General features: G+C 55.4%; 8 protein-coding genes across 8 annotated transcripts; 4 read left to right on the top strand and 4 right to left on the bottom strand.

The window, feature by feature from the left end:
- Nucleotides 1-286: 286 nt before the first annotated feature.
- Nucleotides 287-3,160, bottom strand: ATEG_04268 (uncharacterized protein; the record flags this gene model as incomplete). The annotated part of the gene is made up of 2 exons (XM_001213446.1): nucleotides 287-2,801; nucleotides 2,934-3,160. 2 exons carry the CDS (start codon nucleotides 3,158-3,160, stop codon nucleotides 287-289), a joined length of 2,742 nt encoding a protein of 913 aa, XP_001213446.1.
- A 2,408-nt stretch (nucleotides 3,161-5,568) lies between these two features.
- Nucleotides 5,569-7,162, bottom strand: ATEG_04267 (snoRNA-binding rRNA-processing protein ENP1; the record flags this gene model as incomplete). The annotated part of the gene is made up of 3 exons (XM_001213445.1): nucleotides 5,569-6,430; nucleotides 6,487-6,728; nucleotides 6,788-7,162. The coding sequence occupies 3 exons, from the start codon at nucleotides 7,160-7,162 to the stop codon at nucleotides 5,569-5,571; spliced, it is 1,479 nt and encodes a 492-aa protein (XP_001213445.1).
- A 919-nt stretch (nucleotides 7,163-8,081) lies between these two features.
- On the top strand, nucleotides 8,082-9,914 carry ATEG_04266 (SPRY domain-containing protein; the record flags this gene model as incomplete). The annotated part of the gene is made up of 1 exon (XM_001213444.1): nucleotides 8,082-9,914. The coding sequence occupies one exon, from the start codon at nucleotides 8,082-8,084 to the stop codon at nucleotides 9,912-9,914; it is 1,833 nt and encodes a 610-aa protein (XP_001213444.1).
- A 528-nt stretch (nucleotides 9,915-10,442) lies between these two features.
- Nucleotides 10,443-10,823, top strand: ATEG_04265 (uncharacterized protein; the record flags this gene model as incomplete). The annotated part of the gene is made up of 1 exon (XM_001213443.1): nucleotides 10,443-10,823. The coding sequence occupies one exon, from the start codon at nucleotides 10,443-10,445 to the stop codon at nucleotides 10,821-10,823; it is 381 nt and encodes a 126-aa protein (XP_001213443.1).
- Nucleotides 10,824-12,104: 1,281 nt separating this feature from the next.
- ATEG_04264 (enoyl-[acyl-carrier-protein] reductase) lies at nucleotides 12,105-13,392 on the top strand (the record flags this gene model as incomplete). Its single annotated transcript, XM_001213442.1, has 2 exons — nucleotides 12,105-12,295; nucleotides 12,351-13,392. 2 exons carry the CDS (start codon nucleotides 12,105-12,107, stop codon nucleotides 13,390-13,392), a joined length of 1,233 nt encoding a protein of 410 aa, XP_001213442.1.
- Nucleotides 13,393-13,535: 143 nt separating this feature from the next.
- On the bottom strand, nucleotides 13,536-15,379 carry ATEG_04263 (metallophosphoesterase family protein; the record flags this gene model as incomplete). The annotated part of the gene is made up of 2 exons (XM_001213441.1): nucleotides 13,536-13,563; nucleotides 13,602-15,379. 2 exons carry the CDS (start codon nucleotides 15,377-15,379, stop codon nucleotides 13,536-13,538), a joined length of 1,806 nt encoding a protein of 601 aa, XP_001213441.1.
- Nucleotides 15,380-15,693: 314 nt separating this feature from the next.
- On the top strand, nucleotides 15,694-17,035 carry ATEG_04262 (pyruvate dehydrogenase (acetyl-transferring) subunit E1 beta; the record flags this gene model as incomplete). Its single annotated transcript, XM_001213440.1, has 4 exons — nucleotides 15,694-15,935; nucleotides 16,012-16,135; nucleotides 16,217-16,503; nucleotides 16,564-17,035. 4 exons carry the CDS (start codon nucleotides 15,694-15,696, stop codon nucleotides 17,033-17,035), a joined length of 1,125 nt encoding a protein of 374 aa, XP_001213440.1.
- Nucleotides 17,036-17,502: 467 nt separating this feature from the next.
- On the bottom strand, nucleotides 17,503-18,246 carry ATEG_04261 (putative C2H2 finger domain protein; the record flags this gene model as incomplete). The annotated part of the gene is made up of 3 exons (XM_001213439.1): nucleotides 17,503-18,081; nucleotides 18,142-18,168; nucleotides 18,238-18,246. The coding sequence occupies 3 exons, from the start codon at nucleotides 18,244-18,246 to the stop codon at nucleotides 17,503-17,505; spliced, it is 615 nt and encodes a 204-aa protein (XP_001213439.1).
- Between the last annotated feature and the right edge of the window lie 70 nt (nucleotides 18,247-18,316).

Genomic DNA, 18,316 nt, shown 5'->3' with positions numbered 1-18,316 from the left:
GCCAACATCAAAACAACACCAATAAGCAAGAGCCAAGGCCTACTATGCAGATCTTCTCTTCCGATATCAACATGTCAGAATAAGGGCCTGCTCAACATCACGATGGAACAAATCACAAACGGCACAACTCCCGACTCTCCAGAACATGCGTGCCTGTGCTCCTGCAAGGCTGTGGTAGTAGAAATGAAGGAACAATACCATATGTGCATAACAAATAACGATTCATCACAGGGCTGGAGATCAAAACCAAATAAGAGTTGGCGTCGACAAATTATCTACTAAGACATTAATGTACTGCGTTGAGCACATCGCCGAATCCGGAGGTCTCCTTTTTCAGCTTCCAGTTGTTGCGCTTATTCTCCCGCTTCTTCATCATCTCCGCCCAGCCTTCATCGTCGTCATCGTCGTCGGGCCCAGCGGGAGGGCTCCGGACAGTCAGAATCGACTTGCCCGCGGCGGACATGGGTCGGACGGGGGGCTTGCTCGGACGCGACGTCATGGAGGGCGAGGACCGCATGTTTTCGTCGTTCCATGGCTTGGGCACATAGTGGTAGGAGGACTCAGCTTCCGGCGGCGCAGTCGAGACGGGCCGATACCGAGAAGCCATGCCAACGTTGCTGCGTTCCGACGGGGCGATCGATGGGGCATAAGTTTGGCCGGCGGGGGTGCCAGGGCGGAGATTCGCCGAAGCATATGGGCTGTTCAGCCGAGAAGACGCGTTCGGATCGAGCATGCTGAGCGTCCGCTGATCGTTCTGGTAGCCCGCCGGAGTATTGTGCATCGATGCAGCCGTGGGCATCGAGTTTGGTCTCATGGCCGGCATAGTGGGAGGAAAGGCTCCCGGAGGCATCAGCGATGGGGGAGGGCCTTGCCCGCCCTGCATTTGCATCATTTGCTGCATCCACTGCATTTGCATCTGCATCATACTCGACATCTGCTGAGACAGTTGGATCTGTGCCTGTTCCGTCGCCGAAACTGGGGCGGGCGGGACGGGCATATTCGGCGGGTTCATGTTCATCATGGTGTAAGGCCGGGGGATGCCGCTTGGGTGAATGGGGGCTGCGGACATGCCATTTTGATATTCGTACATGGCTTGGGTGTTCGGGCTTCCCCTTCGCATTGCCCTTGCTCGCTCCTCCGTGGCAATTACACCAACTAAACCCCCTGGAGGCAACGATGTTGGAGGACCGGCGGTGGCCGGCGGACCGCCATAGACCGATGCCCCTCCTCCCAGGGCAAGAGACTCCCGGTTGGAGGGGTTCACCAGACTCGCTCCGAAGTAAGGGTCCCGGGGCAGGTTGCGGGCAAACACGGGCAAGCTGCTGCGGTTCCCGGATTCGTGGCCAGCCACGGACCCGGCAGACGATATATAAGGCTGGTGAAAGGAAGCCCGCAGGTTCGGGATCGAGCTCGAGGGGTTGAGCCGGGTGGGAGGCCGGTTTCTGTTTGGGAACCCGTGCGCGGCCAGAATGCCCAGCGGAATCTCTTCGTCGTCATCACCACCCTCGCTGCTCTTGCCACTGCTGGATTGGTTTCCGCCCTTGATCGACGGCACCGTCAGATTCGGAGCACTGTTACTCGCACGTTCCAGTTCTGGCCGAAGCGACGGTGCGGGGGTCTCTTGACCCGTCACCTTCATCATTTGCTGCCGATAGACGGACAGATGAGCCTCCTGTTTCCGTCGGAGCCTCTCGGCTTCACGGTTCTTCTCGGCCTCGTCCTCCTCATCAAAGTCGCTGCCCGCGGAATCGTCGCTTTTGGACGACGCATCGCTGTTCGACCGCCGGAGGGCTTGCTGCTGTCGGTAATGCTCGAACTGGGAGGGCGTCATGATTTTGGTGCCCGATGCCGTTGTCGCGGGTTGTCGCTCCTCATACTGGGCTGCCAGTTGGGCATGGGCTGCGATGGAGATGTCCGCCGGATCCTCGGTGGCCGCGGTGGTCTTGGGGACGTTCGCAAAGAGCGGCGTATCGTCTGAATCATCGTGGTCGGACATGACCAGAGGTTGCGAGCTTCTCCGGTTGGAATAGAGAGATTGCCTTACCACTCGGGCGTCCTCATCCTCCACAGCGGCGGAGTCCCGCTTGCTGGCATACAATACACTTCTTCTCAGCCCCCGATCCGCAGCCGCGTTCGGCCTCTCCAATGAACGGTGGTTGGTGGTGGAAGGGAGGTTCGACAGGGGCAATGATTTTCGCCGCTCGAACGGCGGGGGCGTCGTAGACGTGGCTTGGGGCGACTCGACAGTGTTTAGAAGACCCTCTCCGGAGTGTTGGCTGTCCCACGAGTATGGAGATGGTTCTACTTCTCTCGAGCGATCCGTACTGATGGGGGTCGGGCGAGACGCCTTTCCGTTCACTTGGGAGGGTTTCTCAGGAGGTGAAGATGAATACTGTATTTGTTGCGTTAGCATCAACCCCATGGCGAACGGATAATCATGCTCGAAGAGCCGTACCGAATCCACCGAACTGTTTCGCGTCGACGGTTGCTGTGCCGCAGTCTCCTGCTTCCCCACCCCGTCGAACATGTTATGGAAGTCGTCTCCGAGCTGGCCGAGGTTTAAGTCGGTGTCCAGAAGCTTGGGAGGCGTTGCCGTGCTATTGCTGCTGGGAGTCATGGGTCTGTTCCGAGCCGGGGTAGACTGATGCGGTGGGGGAACAGGGCGCAGAGGCCTTGGAGAATCGACCGCCGAAAAGAAAAAGTTCGACCGGCCGCACGCAATGCCCCCGAGATGGGTGGAATTGGGATATCGTGCAGGTTCCGCGAATGTGGCGAGTGCGTCTCGGCCTGAACAGGCCCGTCTGTCGAACGGCGGGGAAAGCCTGAGCTGAAACGGACCGACGGCGAGTTCTCGTACGACTCCCGACCACTAGGCGATGGTGGTTAGAAGCAAGACGGGCTTAGACAGGGCAGGGAAGAGAGAAAGGACGTACAAGTTCCCTTTGGGCTGGTTCTCCGGAGCGGCGAAGATGTTATCGTGGTCTTCTTGGGTGGACTCGCTGAACCGCTTGGAGAGAAGGTTGCCTTCACTGACGGACTTGCGATCGACAGAGGGACGTTCAAAGACTCGAAATGATGACTGCGGCGGGGCTTCGATCTCTTCTAAAGCATTGCCAGCCGACTTCCGTCGAGTGAAACCTTTGGGGAGCTTAATTGGCATGGTGGCTCAAGGAGAGAGGGCCGCAAGCTCAGCTAGCGAACCCGGGCGCCACTTTTTTTCCAGGGAGATTAACGAGATCCAGTAGGAGCTCCGATCCGCAGGGGGTCAAGCGAAGGGAAGAGAGAAGCAAAAAAAGAAAAACAAGGTTAATATGAGAAGGAAAAGGAGGAAGCGGCCCAGACGCCAATGCCTAATGCGAAACTCGGTTGGTCAACGGCGCTACTGGTTTCCCATAAACAAGACGGACCGACCGCAGACGGCGGTAGAGGAGAGGAGACGGGAATTGTTTTGGGGGGGGGAAGAATCTGGGCCTTGCGGTAAGGTAAATCCCTTGAGTACGGACCCAGTGGGGCGCGTTGTGGAACAGGGAAACGAGCCGAAAGAGAGAAGAGAAGAGAAGAGAAGAGGGAAAAAAAGAATGCTAGACGGGGATTAGGAGAGATACCGGTGGTTAGGGGCTGGTCGAGAGGAGAAGAAGCATCGACGGAGGAGAGGTTGTGGTGAAGGCGGCTGAGCAGGAAGAAAGAATCCTGGGTATCAGGCGATGGACTTTTCGATAGTAGTCTAGTTTAGTCTAGTCTAGTCCAGTTACTATTAGTTAGTTAGTGGTAGTCAGTCATGTCTGACTCGGACCCTCACATACCACGGGGCGGGGCGGGAGAATGCCCGAAGAGATTATTCTTAGAAGTACCTTAGTACTTCTGATTCTTGTCATTCGCCTCGCTGGAGACGATGATCCGCCCGGTTTCAGCAGCAATGAAACAGATTGATTGAGAGGAAGATCGGTTTCGATATGAAAGGTAGGTAATAGCAATTCCCCCGGATGGAACGGAGCATGAATGACGGATGAGGAATGGCGAGAGAAGAAAGAAAGAAAGAGAGAAAGAAAGAAAGAGAAGGAAAAGGGGGAACAAAAGAAGAGAAGAGAAGAGTGTACTGTAGTGTACCTTAGTGTACAATACTAAGTCAGTAACTCACATGTGAGGGCCGATGCCAATTGAATTGTACCTTGGAGGCGGTGGTGGAGCGGACAAACACTAGTAGCCGGTTAAGTCTCGTCCGGGTTCATGGATCCCCTTTGGGCCACTCCGGAGTAAGCCAGACAGAGTAAGTAAAGTACAAGTATAGTACAGTAAGGAATTGTTGTTATTCTTGTTGCTACTATATTTATTCGGCTTCTTCAGGTACCAACCATGGTTTGGTTCGCATCCGTCCTCCAAAACCCGGTACACTCGACATCTCCGATCCCCCAGCGCGTTACCTGTCAAATATTACTTTACTATTCAGCATATTTCTCCTCGCCGGATGGATCAGGAAAGGAATCAGGGACTGATCAGGGACTGAAGAGGTCGATGAGCCAATCGTCCCGTTTGCCACTCGGAATGTCTCTTGCATAGTTTGGCGCCGAGGGCTAGATCCTCTCCCGGACAACCGTCCTGCATTTCTCCTCTCTACCGACTCTTCTGAAAGATCCTCATACCAAATCGCATCCGACTGCGAAGTATCCCGTAGACCCTCAGATCCGGCCAACTGTCCCCAGCATTCCATCAAACGCAGGTTCATCTTTGGCTTGGAGCTCATACCGACGGATCGGGATGTCCGGTGCAACGGGCCAGGTAGCACGGTACCGCCCAAAGCTTTCCTGGGATGCGAAAGCCATGTCCATGGTTCCCAGCACGGTTGACCATGCGGAGTAAGCTCGATTGTTTTTTATTGCGATCTTGAACCGATCTATAGTATATTCTTCTATCGTCCGTCTGGAAGAAACCACCACCACCGCCACCACCACCACCAACCCAACAGCTTTGTTGTTGTTGTTCGACAGACCGATCGACACTTGACACCCAGCTCCTTCATTCATGGAATTTCGACACTAGAGTAACATCAGAATGTATCAAGGCATGTGGCTCTTCAGGGTGCCCAGTGGGTCACTACAATGCCTTGCTTATGTTTATTGGAAGACCCTTCCCAACCCGCCGCAAACGATCGTCTCGTCCCCAGTCAGCCACCGCTTCCGTCCACGCCAGACCAGCGATCAACACGATGGCCCGACCTCCCTTGCTCCAGATACTTGTCCCAACGATGACGACGACTGATGACACCGCTGATCGCTGCGTCATCCGAGCCAATATGCATGAGCGGGCGGACCGTTCGATGCCACGGCCTTCCGCTTCCACCCCCTTCAGCCCAGCCCTTGATCGAGAGGTCGTTGATGGCTATGTAATTTCATTCACGGTACTAATCTCATAACGAGCACGCCAATGGCGGCGATCACATGCAAAGAACAGAACCCGGTATAGAACGCCTCCCAATTCAAGTCATCGAAACATGGATATGCAAACCGCAGAGCCAAACATGTTCATCGCACTTTTGTGGCGTCCCAGCAAATCATCGGTGGGGAAATCTATCTACATGGTCACATCCATCGTATCATCTCCAGCGTCCAAAGCCCCTTGTTTCTCGGGATCCGGAACCACCACACCTCGTCCACGACCCGCCAACAGCTCGCGTCGCACCTCGGGTCCAATGTCTTTGTGTCCGCGAACCAACAGCAAGTCGAGGAGAGCCTCGCGCTGATCCTCCGTAATATCGTTGCGATAACGCTGCGCAAAGACCAACAAGGACTGATGCCACAGGACGGGGAGCTTGTATGCCTTGCTGGACGGACCGTCCGTCATCATCGCGTCCTCCCCGCTGTCGGCTCGGAACCGCAGGAAATGGAAGACCAGGGCATCGATCACTTTGTAGGGGAGCGCATACTTCTTCTCCAGGAAGACCCGGATGAACGTATTGACCGCGCCCGTGCTCTCGAGCGACTTCAGCGACTGTTCAGCGGCCAGGTCACACATGCGGAGCAACGCAGCCGCCGAGTGCAGAACGGGAATGGACACCCGCGCAATGACGGAGGAGACGATGTGCGCCTCCCGCAAGGTGCAGGTACCGCTCGAGACAAGAGGGAACAGTAGGCCCTTGAAAAAGCACGCCGGTTTGTAGAGTGCCTTCCGGAGGGCATTGTAGGTATGGACGTTAAGCTTCTTGGTCTCGTGGATTTCATCGCGAACACGATCGAGAAGGACGGTGGAGATGAACTCTTGCGCGACCATCGGCTTCGAGGAGATGAAGATGCGAGTGGCGGCGTAGACCGCGTTGGCGGTCCATGATTCAGGTCGGGTAATGTCGAGGAGAGTCTGCCAGTTGGGAACAGAAGGGAGGATCTTGAAGGGCTTCGGAAGAGGACCAGATTTATAGCGAGAAAGAATCATACCAACTCTGGTTCTCATTAGCAGTGAACGGGCACCGTGGCATGGCTGTGGGGAAAGCCGTACTTCTCATATACTTCGACCGCCTTGGCCGGGATTTGGACAGCATCTTCTGGTAGTCCGCCGCCCTGGATGAACGGCCCCGAGTCTCCTGATTGCTTCGCCTCGTGCTCCGCGATCTTCTCTAGAATAAGATCGGCTAAATTCGTGCTTTGACCGGCGCTTTCCTGGCGAGGATTGAAGATCGGATCTCCGTCATCACCGGGAATAAACTTGTTGAACACATCGAGATCATTCGGGTCGATCTCCTATTTCATGAGTTAGGCACCTTCGGGGTGATGTAAATGCAACATGGGATAAAACATACCACCTCCTCAACTTCCTCCTCGTCTTCCCACTGATCGTCCTTGAACCGTTCGTCGTCGTCCGACAAGAATTCCTCGTCCTCGAACCGAGACTCGAAATCGAACGCAGTGTTCACCTTCTCCCCGGTCTGACCCCGAGCAGCTTTTTGTTCGGCCTCATCTTCATCGGCCAATTCCTGCCCAATCTGTAAAATCTTGCGGGACATCTTCGCATCAATAAATCGCTCGCCATCCTCATGGTCCTCCTCGGCGCGAGACTTGCGCTTGTTCTTCTTGCTGGGTTGCGTCCGCAGGTGACCCCCTGTCAGGATATCCTCTGCCAGGGGATTATGTCTGCGTGTAGCAGCGGCGGAGCGTGGAGTGGTCGCCTTCGGCATGGTGGGCGTTGTCGCTTGAGGTTCCTGGGAGCAAAGGTGGTTGAATATTCGAATGGAGTATGTCCCAAGGATGCCTCAGATATAGTAGAAAGAAGCCACAAGGACCGAGCAGCGAGATGCCAAAGTATTTAACTGTTTTTTGCTCTCGATAAGGTCGGCGAAAAGTGTGTAAATTTCAAGATCAGGTGATCTCGACTTTTCGTGCAAAACCATCCCAATTTTTTTTCTCTGCTGACCGCCTCGGATCCCATGGCGGCCATTGGATGAGAGAGCTCACCGCCTGACTGCCCCTCCTGTCCCGATCCACTCTCTCCGCGGGCTTTCTGCGGGACAAATACGCCCTGACCGCCTTCTCACGGAGCTTCATCGCTTTCCGCTCCCTTCGACTCCATCACTGTTCAAGCTCTCTGGTCATTCGGATGTACGATGCGTTTACGTCTTACTACTTTGCTTTGATCAGAATCGGATATCTACTCCGTTAATAGGAACCTGTGTCTGGCAATATATTCGGGGTCCGGTTGGCACCGACTGTTCCTCGTTGGACAACCCGTGAGTTTACCTTCATGCATGCTGGATGCTCGTATTTCCCTTCTGCTTTGTCTCAATTGGCGTGCAATAGCTGATGGAAGCTCTGGACTTGGACCTGTTTATTGATAATTTCTCTCAATGTTCTTGTGAGCTGCCTTCTAACATTATTTCTGTTTCAGAGCTGTTCCATTTAAGACTATCTCATTCCCTGGTTGAGACCTTCCCCGGGCAAGGAATCCTTGTGACGCCCTACCGAATTGTCTGATATCTCGCGTCTACTGTATCAATCAAGAGCGCCTCTCCTGACAGATCGACTGCGCATAATCTACCCGAACGACTCAAACTGTCGGGAAACACACCTTACTATTCGAACCTCTGCCACCCTCCCATAATGGCGTCGACACAACCCGCTGGATCTTCCGCCCCATCATCCAATATCAACTCTCCCATTTTACCGCCAACAAACCTCCCTTTACCCAATGGCCCCTTATCAGATGTGAACGCGCGATCCTCCCCCGCCCCTCCAAGCAATGCATCCGTGGCAGACAGCGCCAGGTCGAAGCGCAACAAACGTGACAGTCGAAAAAAGCGTGAAGCCAAGGGATTGGACCCGGAGGCCGCGCCTCCGAAGAAGCGTGCAACCGTGGCGCAAAATGTATCGTTACCAAGCTCCGAACTGAGCATTCTCCGTCCTCTCCTGCTTGCGGAGCCCAGGTCCTCCGACTTATTACCCCCACAGCCTCGCCAACTGAACTTCGTAACCCGAAAGGCCACAGACGCCCTTGGCCAAAGCTGGGATTTCTATGAGGTAGTCGACAAGCTCACGAACAAGAACGGGTTCCGCTACAGCTACGCCATCGCCGACCCCGGCTTCCCGCATATCAAATATCGCCAGACCGACGTCCCGCCTTACCATGCTCGTTTCAGTTTCGAGGATTCACCCGCCGCAATCTTGTTCAGCAAGGACGCCCGCGCCGTCACAACGAATGAACCCTGGCACACGGCGCGTGCCAATGTCTGTGCCCGCGAAGGCACGTTTTACTACGAGGCTCGCATCATCAGTGGCGTGATGGCGGAGTCGCAGCAGCCACCTACAGATGGAAACTCCAACTCGCGCGTGCCATCAAGAGGTCATGTGCGTCTTGGCTTTGCAAGAAGGGAGGCAGACCTCGACGTTAATGTCGGCATCGACTGCTACGGATATGGCATCCGAGACGTGAATGGGGAAGTGGTCAACCGAATGCGCTGCGAATACTTCTTTCCCAAAGGGGAAGCGATTCGTGAAGGCGATGTCATCGGCATGCTGATCACGCTTCCTCCGCTCTCGCTTCACAAAAAAGTCGTTGAGGGAACGTACGATCCGGCAACCGATGGCGACGCGCCCACGTCCCACGGGGAACCCGTCGCGGCAAATATCATCCGCGACCGCATACCGTTCCACTACAAGTCTGATTTCTGCTGGCAGCAGTCAAACGTATTCGCGACAAAACAGCTACGCGATTATGCGTTCAATCTCAAAGAGACGCCGACCTTTGGGCCCCCGTCACCACTGAACAGCGAGGACGCTTCGCTGCGTACGCTCCCAGGTTCCAGTATCACAATCTTCAAGAACGGGGTCAAAATGGGAACCCCATTCAAGGAACTGTACGCCTTCCTGCCGCCCGCGAGTCGACTCGCAAATGGTACCAACAATCTCGGTCTCGGTGAGCGCGAGAACGCCGATGACGGCATGATTGGGTACTATCCGGCTGTGAGCTGTTACGGCGGCGGGGCCGTGGAATGCCGCTTCGAAGGCCCATGGTGGTTTGATCCCCCCGCTCAGGGGGAGAACGGCGAGCCGGTCCGAGGCATTGGCGAGCGCTTCACGGAGCAGATTGTCGAAGACATCGTCGCAGACATTGTCGATGAGGTCGAGGCGATGCTTGTTTGGGGTGGGGTCGATGGCGATGTCATTGGCAATGCGGAGCTGGATGCCTCGGGGTCCGGTGCTGTCGGGGGCTCGGAAGTGCTCAAGGCCGGCGTGGGAGCGGCGTATGAAGCTGCTGTGCCAGCGGGCGCTACGAACGGCTCTGCAGCCGTCCCTGAGCACGCAGGAAACGGAAGAGAGTCTCACGACAGCCATGAAGATGGCAAGAGCGTCGGTGCCTCAGGCACGCCTGTTGTCGAAGTGCCTGTAGCGGCACCCGATGCCATGCAGGTGGATGAAGATGTCGAGATGTCCTAGTTTCTGGCAGGCGTTGTGCTGTTCATTGCCATCTAGGTGTGTACGATGTGATTGAGTGTATTTATTCCACACCGCGATACGCGCATTTGAGATACCAGGATGGAATAGCATACATGTGGAATATATATTGCCTTATGCTTTCAACCGTCGAAGAATACATGTATAGAAAAGAACTCGAATAGACAACCTACGCCGGGTATCTGCGCATAACGAAAAGGAGTCCATCTATCAAAACCTCTGGCCTTCCAGAGCCTCTCCCACCCTCAAAACCAGCTCGTCATCTCCATACTGGCCGATAATCTGAATCCCAGTGAGACCCGCATCTGCCGATCCTGCACCGACGCCGTCGACGCCCACCGGAACAGATACAGCCGGAAGACCAGCCAAGCTCGCAGGAACGGTGAAAACATCGTTCGTATAAGCTTCCAGCGGCGAGGACGCCGCATTGAGCGCCGTGAGATCAGACACCCGCGGCGGCGACGAAGGGGCCGTCGGGCAGAGAAGGACATCCACGCCCGCGGGGTTGAGATGCCCGTCCGCATCCGCGGCCAGCGGCTGCGGGGCTCTAAAAACGGCGTCAAAGTCGCGCTGCACCAGCCGACGCACACGCTGTGCCTGGATGAAGTAGTTATCCATGGCGTCGGCGCTGAGACTGAAGGCGCCCAGGAGAATGCGCCGCTTCACCTCCGCGCCGAACCCCTCGCCACGTGTCTTCGCGTACAGGTAGTCATCTGCGCGGCCGCTGTTGTCGGGACCCTCGCTGCGCGTGCCGTACCGGACGCCGTCGTATTTGGCGAGGTTAGACGAGGCTTCTGCAGGCGCGAGAATGTAGTAGGCGGACAGCGCGAGCTTGGTGGCGGGGAGGCTGACGGGACGGATGATGTGGCCTTGCTGTTGCAGATGTTCTAGCGACCGGGCCCATGCGTGTCGGACTGCGGGCGCCAGCTCCGATATGTTGTATTCGACGGGGACGCCGATGGTGAGAGGGGTTTTTGTCCGAGACGACAGGGTGGGCAAATTCAGATGTGAGAGGATCCGAGAGCGTGAGAACGGAGACAGGTTGGTGGGATCCCGCGGGTCATGGCGGTTCAGGATGTCTGCCGTTGGGTCTCGGGTTTAGTAGCTGCGCGCAGGAAATCAGAAAGGCGACGCACCGAATATTCCACGAACACTGGCTGTTGTGTGGCCCAATATTCCAACAGTGTCCAGTGAGTTAGCATATGCGACCACTCCCCACCGCGAGATCAGTCCATACGACGGCTTGAAGCCTACTGTTCCCGTATACGCGGCTGGAAGTCGCACCGAGCCGCCCGTGTCCGTTCCCAAAGCTCTGTAGTGTCCATAGTTAGCTAGGGCCCGTCTGGCCAAACCGCTGCTATAGGAGAAAGTACGCACGCATAACATTGATCCGTAGCCACTGCAACAGCGCTGCCGCCAGAGCTCCCACCGGCCGAAAGCGCCTCGCCAGCGGCGTCGCAGCGCGCACTCTTGACGGGCCCAAATCGTGAATGGATCGAGTGCGAACCCATACCGAACTCATCGAGATTGGTTTTTCCCGCAACAATAGCCCCCGCAGCCTCCAATTGTTCGACAACTGTGGCGTTGAAAGGACTGGAGAATCGGTCCAGGATCCCCGAGCCGCATGTCGTTGGAAGATCGCGTGTACATATGTTGTCCTTGACGGAGATCAATCGACCGTCAGCCGCGGATTTGGGACACCCTGATTGACAATCGCGACAGCGCGCATGGTTAGCTTCACAGACAGTATGGCCATGGGCAAGATCTATTCTGCCGTGCCCGTACCTTGTTCCCGCCGACGATCCGCATCTTTCACCCGGTCCAGCCATGATGAGCCCGAGGGGGCCGGCAAAGTTGTGATGAACGCATTGAGGACGGCGTGGGATGTCTGGTTGGCGAGACACCGCTCAGCTTCGCGCAGGAGCGACATTGGAGGGGACGCGCGGAGGGGAGCGAAGCGGTCCAAGAGTGAAGAAGACGATCGAAGTCGGCGTTTTCGTGTTCTCCGTCGGCCCGACGGGCGGGAACCTTCGACGTCATGTCCCATCCATTGCTTCATAGCTCTGCGCATTTCTCCTCCTTCAACTCCCTCCTTTCTGCAAAACTCCCCTTCTATAGCATTCACTTTTCCTCCACTGCGCTAATTGAACTCGCCATTCTTACCGGTGAGCCATGTTTACTCGTGGTGTGGCTCGTTCTGCTGCGGCGACGTCCCGCGGCAATGCGTCGTCTCTCTTCTTAAGACTCCGGGGCTCTGCATCGCCTCTGCCGCTGGGGGGCCGTCGGTACATTTCAGTGTATGGCTACACGCAATCGAAGGCGCTGATATACTCCAAGTACGGGGAACCAAAGGATGTCCTACGGTATGTGACTTTACTTCCGGAGAGTAACCGGGATAGTTTAGTTAATACGTGACAGTCTTCATTCTCACTCAATCTCTGCGCCTCACGGAACGCAGGTCAACCTTCGGCTCCTGGCTGCGCCGCTCAACCCGGCCGATGTGAACCAGATCCAAGGCGTTTATCCGAGCAAACCGCCATTTCTGAATACGCTGGGCACGCAGGAGCCTTCGGCAGTAGGAGGAAACGAAGGTGCCTTCGAAGTCATTGCGACTGGCTCCGGAGTCAAGAATCTGAGCAAGGGTGACTGGGTGGTGATGAAGAAGACGGGCCAAGGCACCTGGCGTACCCACGCCCAGCTCGACGAATCGCAGCTGATCAAGATCGAGAACAAGGAGGGCCTGACTCCCCTTCAGATCAGTACGGTCAGCGTGAACCCGGTGACTGCGTACCGGATGATCAAGGACTTTTGTCAGTGGGACTGGATGCGTTCCGGAGAGGAATGGCTTATCCAGAACGGCGCCAACAGCGGAGTCGGACGCGCCGCGATCCAGCTGGCGCGAGAGTGGGGCATCAAGACGCTCAACGTCGTTCGGGAGAGGAAGACGCCCGAAGAGACTGAGGCTCTGAAGAAAGAGATGCTCGACCTAGGTGGAACGGCGGTGGTCACGGAGGCTGAACTGCTTTCCGGCGAGTTCAGAAATATGGTGAACGAGTTCACCCGCCAAGGCAAGGAACCCATCCGCCTGGCGCTGAACTGTGTCGGAGGCAAGAACGCCACTGCGCTGGCGAAGACGCTTGCGCCGGGCTCTCATATGGTTACGTACGGTGCCATGTCAAAGCAGCCAGTGGCCCTGCCGTCGGGGCTTCTGATCTTCAAGAACCTGGTCTTTGAGGGGTTCTGGGTCAGCAAGTGGGGAGACAAGCACCCTCAGCTCAAAGAAAACACCATCAATGACGTGCTCGAGTTGACCCGTGCGGGCAAATTCAAGGACATTCCTGTAGAAGAGATCAAATGGAGCTGGGAGACCGAAGGCCCGGAGCTCGCCGCTGGCGTGCAGGAGACTATGAGTGGCTTCCGCAGTGGAAAGGGCTTGCTTAAGTATGTGGGCGGCGACTAAACGTTTCTTGTATGTCTGTCAAAATGTATCATAATTGTGATAGTTCCAGTATTATTCGCAGGATGGATCCAGATCTACATCACAAGCTAATCATGTCCAAAAAGCAAGGGAAAAAGGAACAGTATGCGAGTGCTTATTCCTTGTCACAAGCCCAGTTCTCTTTGATCCAGTCTAAAATGAGGTCGGTCAACCTTGTTGAAGGCATGTACACATCGCTCTCTCCTGGAAAGTCAACATCCAGGCCCGCGTATCTGGCCGCCAGAGCGACATAAGGTTCGATAAAGTCAATGTACACGAGGTCCACTGTGTCGGGAGTTGCGGATGGGTCCGAGGATATCAATGACTGAATGCAGTTCGGCACCCGGTAAAACGAGATGGGCGAATGGATAGTGTCATCACCGTCAGTTCCACCATCGTCGGCTGTGGTGTATCCAGGGACGAGAGGCGGCCTGGATGAACTGTGGCTTGATAGAGGGGCTTGATCGGCTGGCAGCTGGATCTGTACCTCGCTGGGCCGCATCGGATCATCCTCTGCGACTACATCCTGAGCATATGCTGACTGTTCCGGAGGTGCGAGGGTCCAAGGAACCGGTCTCCCCGAGAAAGGTATATTGGCGGTGTTGAGAATCTGCGGTTGTTTGTTTAGTACATCGACGACCAACCTTGCTTTGTCGTAAGGAACGTCTCTCAGATAGCGGAAGCCACTTGTGAATGGTGACACTATATAGGTAGTATCCCGGGTAAAGGGGCCTTTGAATATATCAAACCGGATAGCTCCAGTATTGACCACCGCAAGGGCTGGTTTCCCTGCTCGTGACTCGTCTTTTAACGACTGGGGAAGGACCTCCTTCTCCAGCCAAGTGTAGATACTTTCGTCACTAGGATATCTCACGCGCGACATCCACAAGTCCCGAGGCGCACATCCGTAAACTTCATCGAGGTGAAGGGCGTTTCTTGATTCTTTGATGAGTTGCGACACATTTTGACCGTGTGGCGTGGGAAACGTCTCGTTCTCGAGACCAGTATGGTGGTAGAAGGAGAAAAGGTTATTGTCGATATACATACGGTGGAATTTAGGGGACGTCAAGGCGGGCTTGATCCGTTGGCGATGAGTGGACAGACCGTCAATGGACATGAAGCCAATGGTTTCCATAAACCGACCGCTCGCCAGTCCGTACGCCTTCGAGTCATAGCGAGCAAAGTCGCGGATATGCTGATGGCCGCCAAAGAACTGGATCGGAGTGTCCCAACGGATTGCCCTAATCTCCTTGAAGATGGCATCGTATTCTGTGGAGTGGACGGGCACATGCCCGATGACCAGAAAGAGGTCGACATCTTTGTCCCGGATGGCTTCCTGAAACCAGTCTTCTTTGATGGTATCCTCTACTGGTTGGACAATCGTGTTGTTATAGTTCTTTGTGAAGTCGAAGAGAAAGCCAAATGCTACGATACGGATCCCCTGGTTCTTGGTGGTGAACTTCTTGTATCGGGGAGCTAGCGGGACGGGCTCTTCCGTGGTGGGATGGATGATGTCAATGTTCGACGCGAGATAGTTCCCGCGGAAGTTGGGAACGGTGTTGAAGAACTCGGCCAGCGAGGTATTCTCTTGGTATAATTCATGGTTCCCCGAACACATCAAGTCAATATGCTGTTGTCGTAAGATCTCGGAGATGTATACTCCTTTGGGTTCGGAGGAATCATAGAGGCCATTGCCTTCCACCCTATCACCGGTATCGATAACGAGAAGATCGGCGCCTTGCGCATCCGCCTTCTCTCGCATCCGGGTGGTGAAGGAGACATAATCGCCCCAGTCTGCCGCATAGGAGGGCTCTTGGAGATGGCCGGCCAGCCAGCCATGCGTGTCGGTGGTGTGCAGGAAGTTGAGTTGACCCCATGTCAGGTCCCGCAGAGGAGCGGCGATAGGATCCGGGGCGGACGGCTGGAGAGCCGACGATAAGAGGGGGAGAAGAAGGACTAGGGGGAGCATAGTTAGTTGAAGTCAGGATGATGTTTGTGTTCGACGGAGACCGGAGGAAACCCAACAACGCGCCGGACGGAAGCAGCCGCCGGTGAGATGCTGAGTCAGCCGCCCGCCCAACAGTTCTCGCCGGCGTTCACCACCAAAAATCCGTTTCAACCAGTGTTTTCGATAGTCGCCGTCGTCGATTCTACTCCCTCACCTCTCTCGTTTTTCTGCCTCAATTCCATCCCGGTTCCCTCCCGGCCGTTTCGGAGCTTCTGTCCATCTTCTCTCGTCTCTTCTTTACTCTTCTACCGTCGGTCTCCCTCACCAGCCCGGCCATGGCTGCTCCCCGACTTTTCCGCCCTGCAGCTCGTCTGCTCTCCTCTCGCCTTTCCGCGGCTCGTCCGGCCTTCCCTCAGACCGCTTGCGCTCCCTCTCTGTTGCGCTTCCGTGGATATGCCACTGGCGGTACCAAGGAGGTCACTGTCCGTGATGCGCTGAACGAGGCTCTTGCGGAGGAACTGGAGAGCAACCAGAAGACGTTCATCATGGGAGAGGAGGTCGCACAGTACAACGGAGCGTATGGAATCACCCCAATTCTCTCCGTCGTCCATCTCCATCGTCAAGCGCATGTCTAACCGGGTGGAATTGAACAGTTACAAGGTCACAAGGGGTCTGCTGGACCGCTTCGGTCCCAAGCGGGTTATTGATACCCCGATCACAGAGGCAGGCTTTTGCGGTCTGGCTGTCGGCGCCGCCCTCGCCGGTCTGCACCCTATTGTAAGTCATGCCTTCCTGCCTTCGCCCTATGACAGGACCATTGTCAGCGATCATGTGGCTGACCTGTATCTTCCCATCTAGTGCGAATTCATGACCTTCAACTTTGCCATGCAAGCCATCGATCAGATCATCAACTCCGCCGCTAAGACCCACTACATGTCTGGAGGTATCCAGCCTTGCAACATCACTTTCCGTGGACCCAACGGTTTCGCTGCGGGTGTCGCCGCTCAGCACTCTCAGGATTACTCCGCTTGGTACGGTAGCATTCCCGGTCTCAAGGTGGTTTCTCCCTGGAGCTCCGAGGATGCCAAGGGTCTGCTGAAGGCTGCTATCCGGGACCCCAACCCCGTTGTGGTTCTGGAGAACGAGTATGTACCCTTGATACATGTACACATCATTATCCGAGTCTCGCGCTGACCGACTTCTAGGCTTATGTACGGCCAGGCTTTCCCCATGAGCGAGGCCGCTCAGAAGGACGACTTCGTCCTGCCCATCGGCAAGGCCAAGATTGAGCGCCCCGGAAAGGATCTTACCATTGTCTCTCTCTCCCGCTGTGTCGGACTCTCCATGAACGCTGCCGCAGAGCTGAAGCAGAAGTACGGTGTGGAGGCTGAGGTGATCAACCTTCGCTCTGTCAAGCCCCTTGATGTGGAGACGGTCATCCAGTCCCTCAAGAAGACTGGCCGCATCATGTGTGTCGAGTCCGGATTCCCCATGTTCGGTGTTGCCTCGGAGATCATGGCTCTGTCGATGGAGTACGGCTTCGACTACCTCACGGCCCCTGCTGTCCGTGTCACTGGTGCTGAGGTTCCTACTCCTTACGCCGCCGGCCTGGAGCAGATGAGCTTCCCCCAGGAGGACACCATTGTCAGCCAGGCTGCCAAGCTTCTCCGCCTGTAAATGGCTTTCGGGTGACCGACGAATGTCAGGAGTTCCAGGAAACTGAATAATAAGCCATGTATCTAGTACCCTTTTTTTCGCGTGCGGTCTGTTTGTCGTTATTTCTGCTGATTACTTCCCATCCAACTTTTGGAATCTGTACGACTATCAAAGAATAAACTTTGTCTGCATTCCTGACCGATATCAGCCGCATGGTGTTGTCAAGGGGTATTTAGGGGACGCCTGTGATACGTTGTATTCAAACTAGAGAAGTTATATAGAGTGTTCTTATGTGAAAGGCAGATGTGGCAAGGCATGTGTTGTATTCAAAGATTGGCCTAGTGACCGACATTCGTGCAGTAAATGTGGTTGGACGCCCATATGGTCGTGTAATCAATGATCAAAGGTATACCCAAACTCCTATCCCAACGCCGAACATTCTCCATATGCATGATCTAAGAAAACGGCAGAATTTGAGATCAGAATGCTCACTTCGCAGGTTCCACTTGAGCCGGCGTATACCCTGCACACCCATGAAAGCAACCTGTAGGTTTTCGCGGATCGTAATAGCCCCCACCGGCTGTGTCATTGGCATACTCTTCGTCCGTGTCGCTCTCCCCAAGCTCATTCGGTGGGTTGGAACTTTTGGGGGTTTTTGTTTGTGCACGGTCTGTAGTTTCGGCCGGTCCGCTGGACTGAGGCTCGTCGTCTTCATCATCATCGCCGAGTACATTCTTCTTCGGCACCGCGGGAGCCCCCGGACCTTTCACCGCGGTAAAAGAACTCTTGAATCCGCCCTTTTTGAACCCCCCGCCTCCGCCACTGCCAGAAGTCGGAGCTCCAGTACTGATCGTTCTTAATCCGGCTTCAGCATCAGCTCTCCGCTCCGCTCGTCGAGCTTTCTCGGCCGCATTGGGGTCGCGCGATAGCTGTTTGAGATCTTGTAGACGCTTGCGATGCTGATGGTCGTAGGACGAGATATGTGCTTCGTACTCGGGATGGCGTGAATATGACTTGTTACAGAGGGTGCAGGTGAAGGAGCTCAAGGCGGAACGCGCCGATTCCGTCTGCGTCGGACATTGTGTGTTAGTCGGTACATGCGCAAGCAATCATCGATATCATCATACCTTTGGGGCTGGGTTCGTAAAGCCTCGCTGCAGGTTGCGACAAGCGCGTTAGTAGCGCATCTTCGTCTATGAGTGTGGATACTGCGGGTAACATACTGGCGCCATTCTGGCTGAGATAATGGGACAACGCTCTGATTATGAGAAGATTGAGTGGGATCGCATTCGAGGCTGGATA

The sequence above is a fragment of the Aspergillus terreus genome, genomic scaffold (genome assembly GCF_000149615.1).
Source record: "Aspergillus terreus NIH2624 scaffold_6 genomic scaffold, whole genome shotgun sequence".
NCBI classification, from domain to species: Eukaryota; Fungi; Ascomycota; class Eurotiomycetes; order Eurotiales; family Aspergillaceae; genus Aspergillus; species Aspergillus terreus.
Note: the sequence above shows the minus strand (reverse complement) of the source record. Positions and strands in the feature narration are given on the sequence as shown.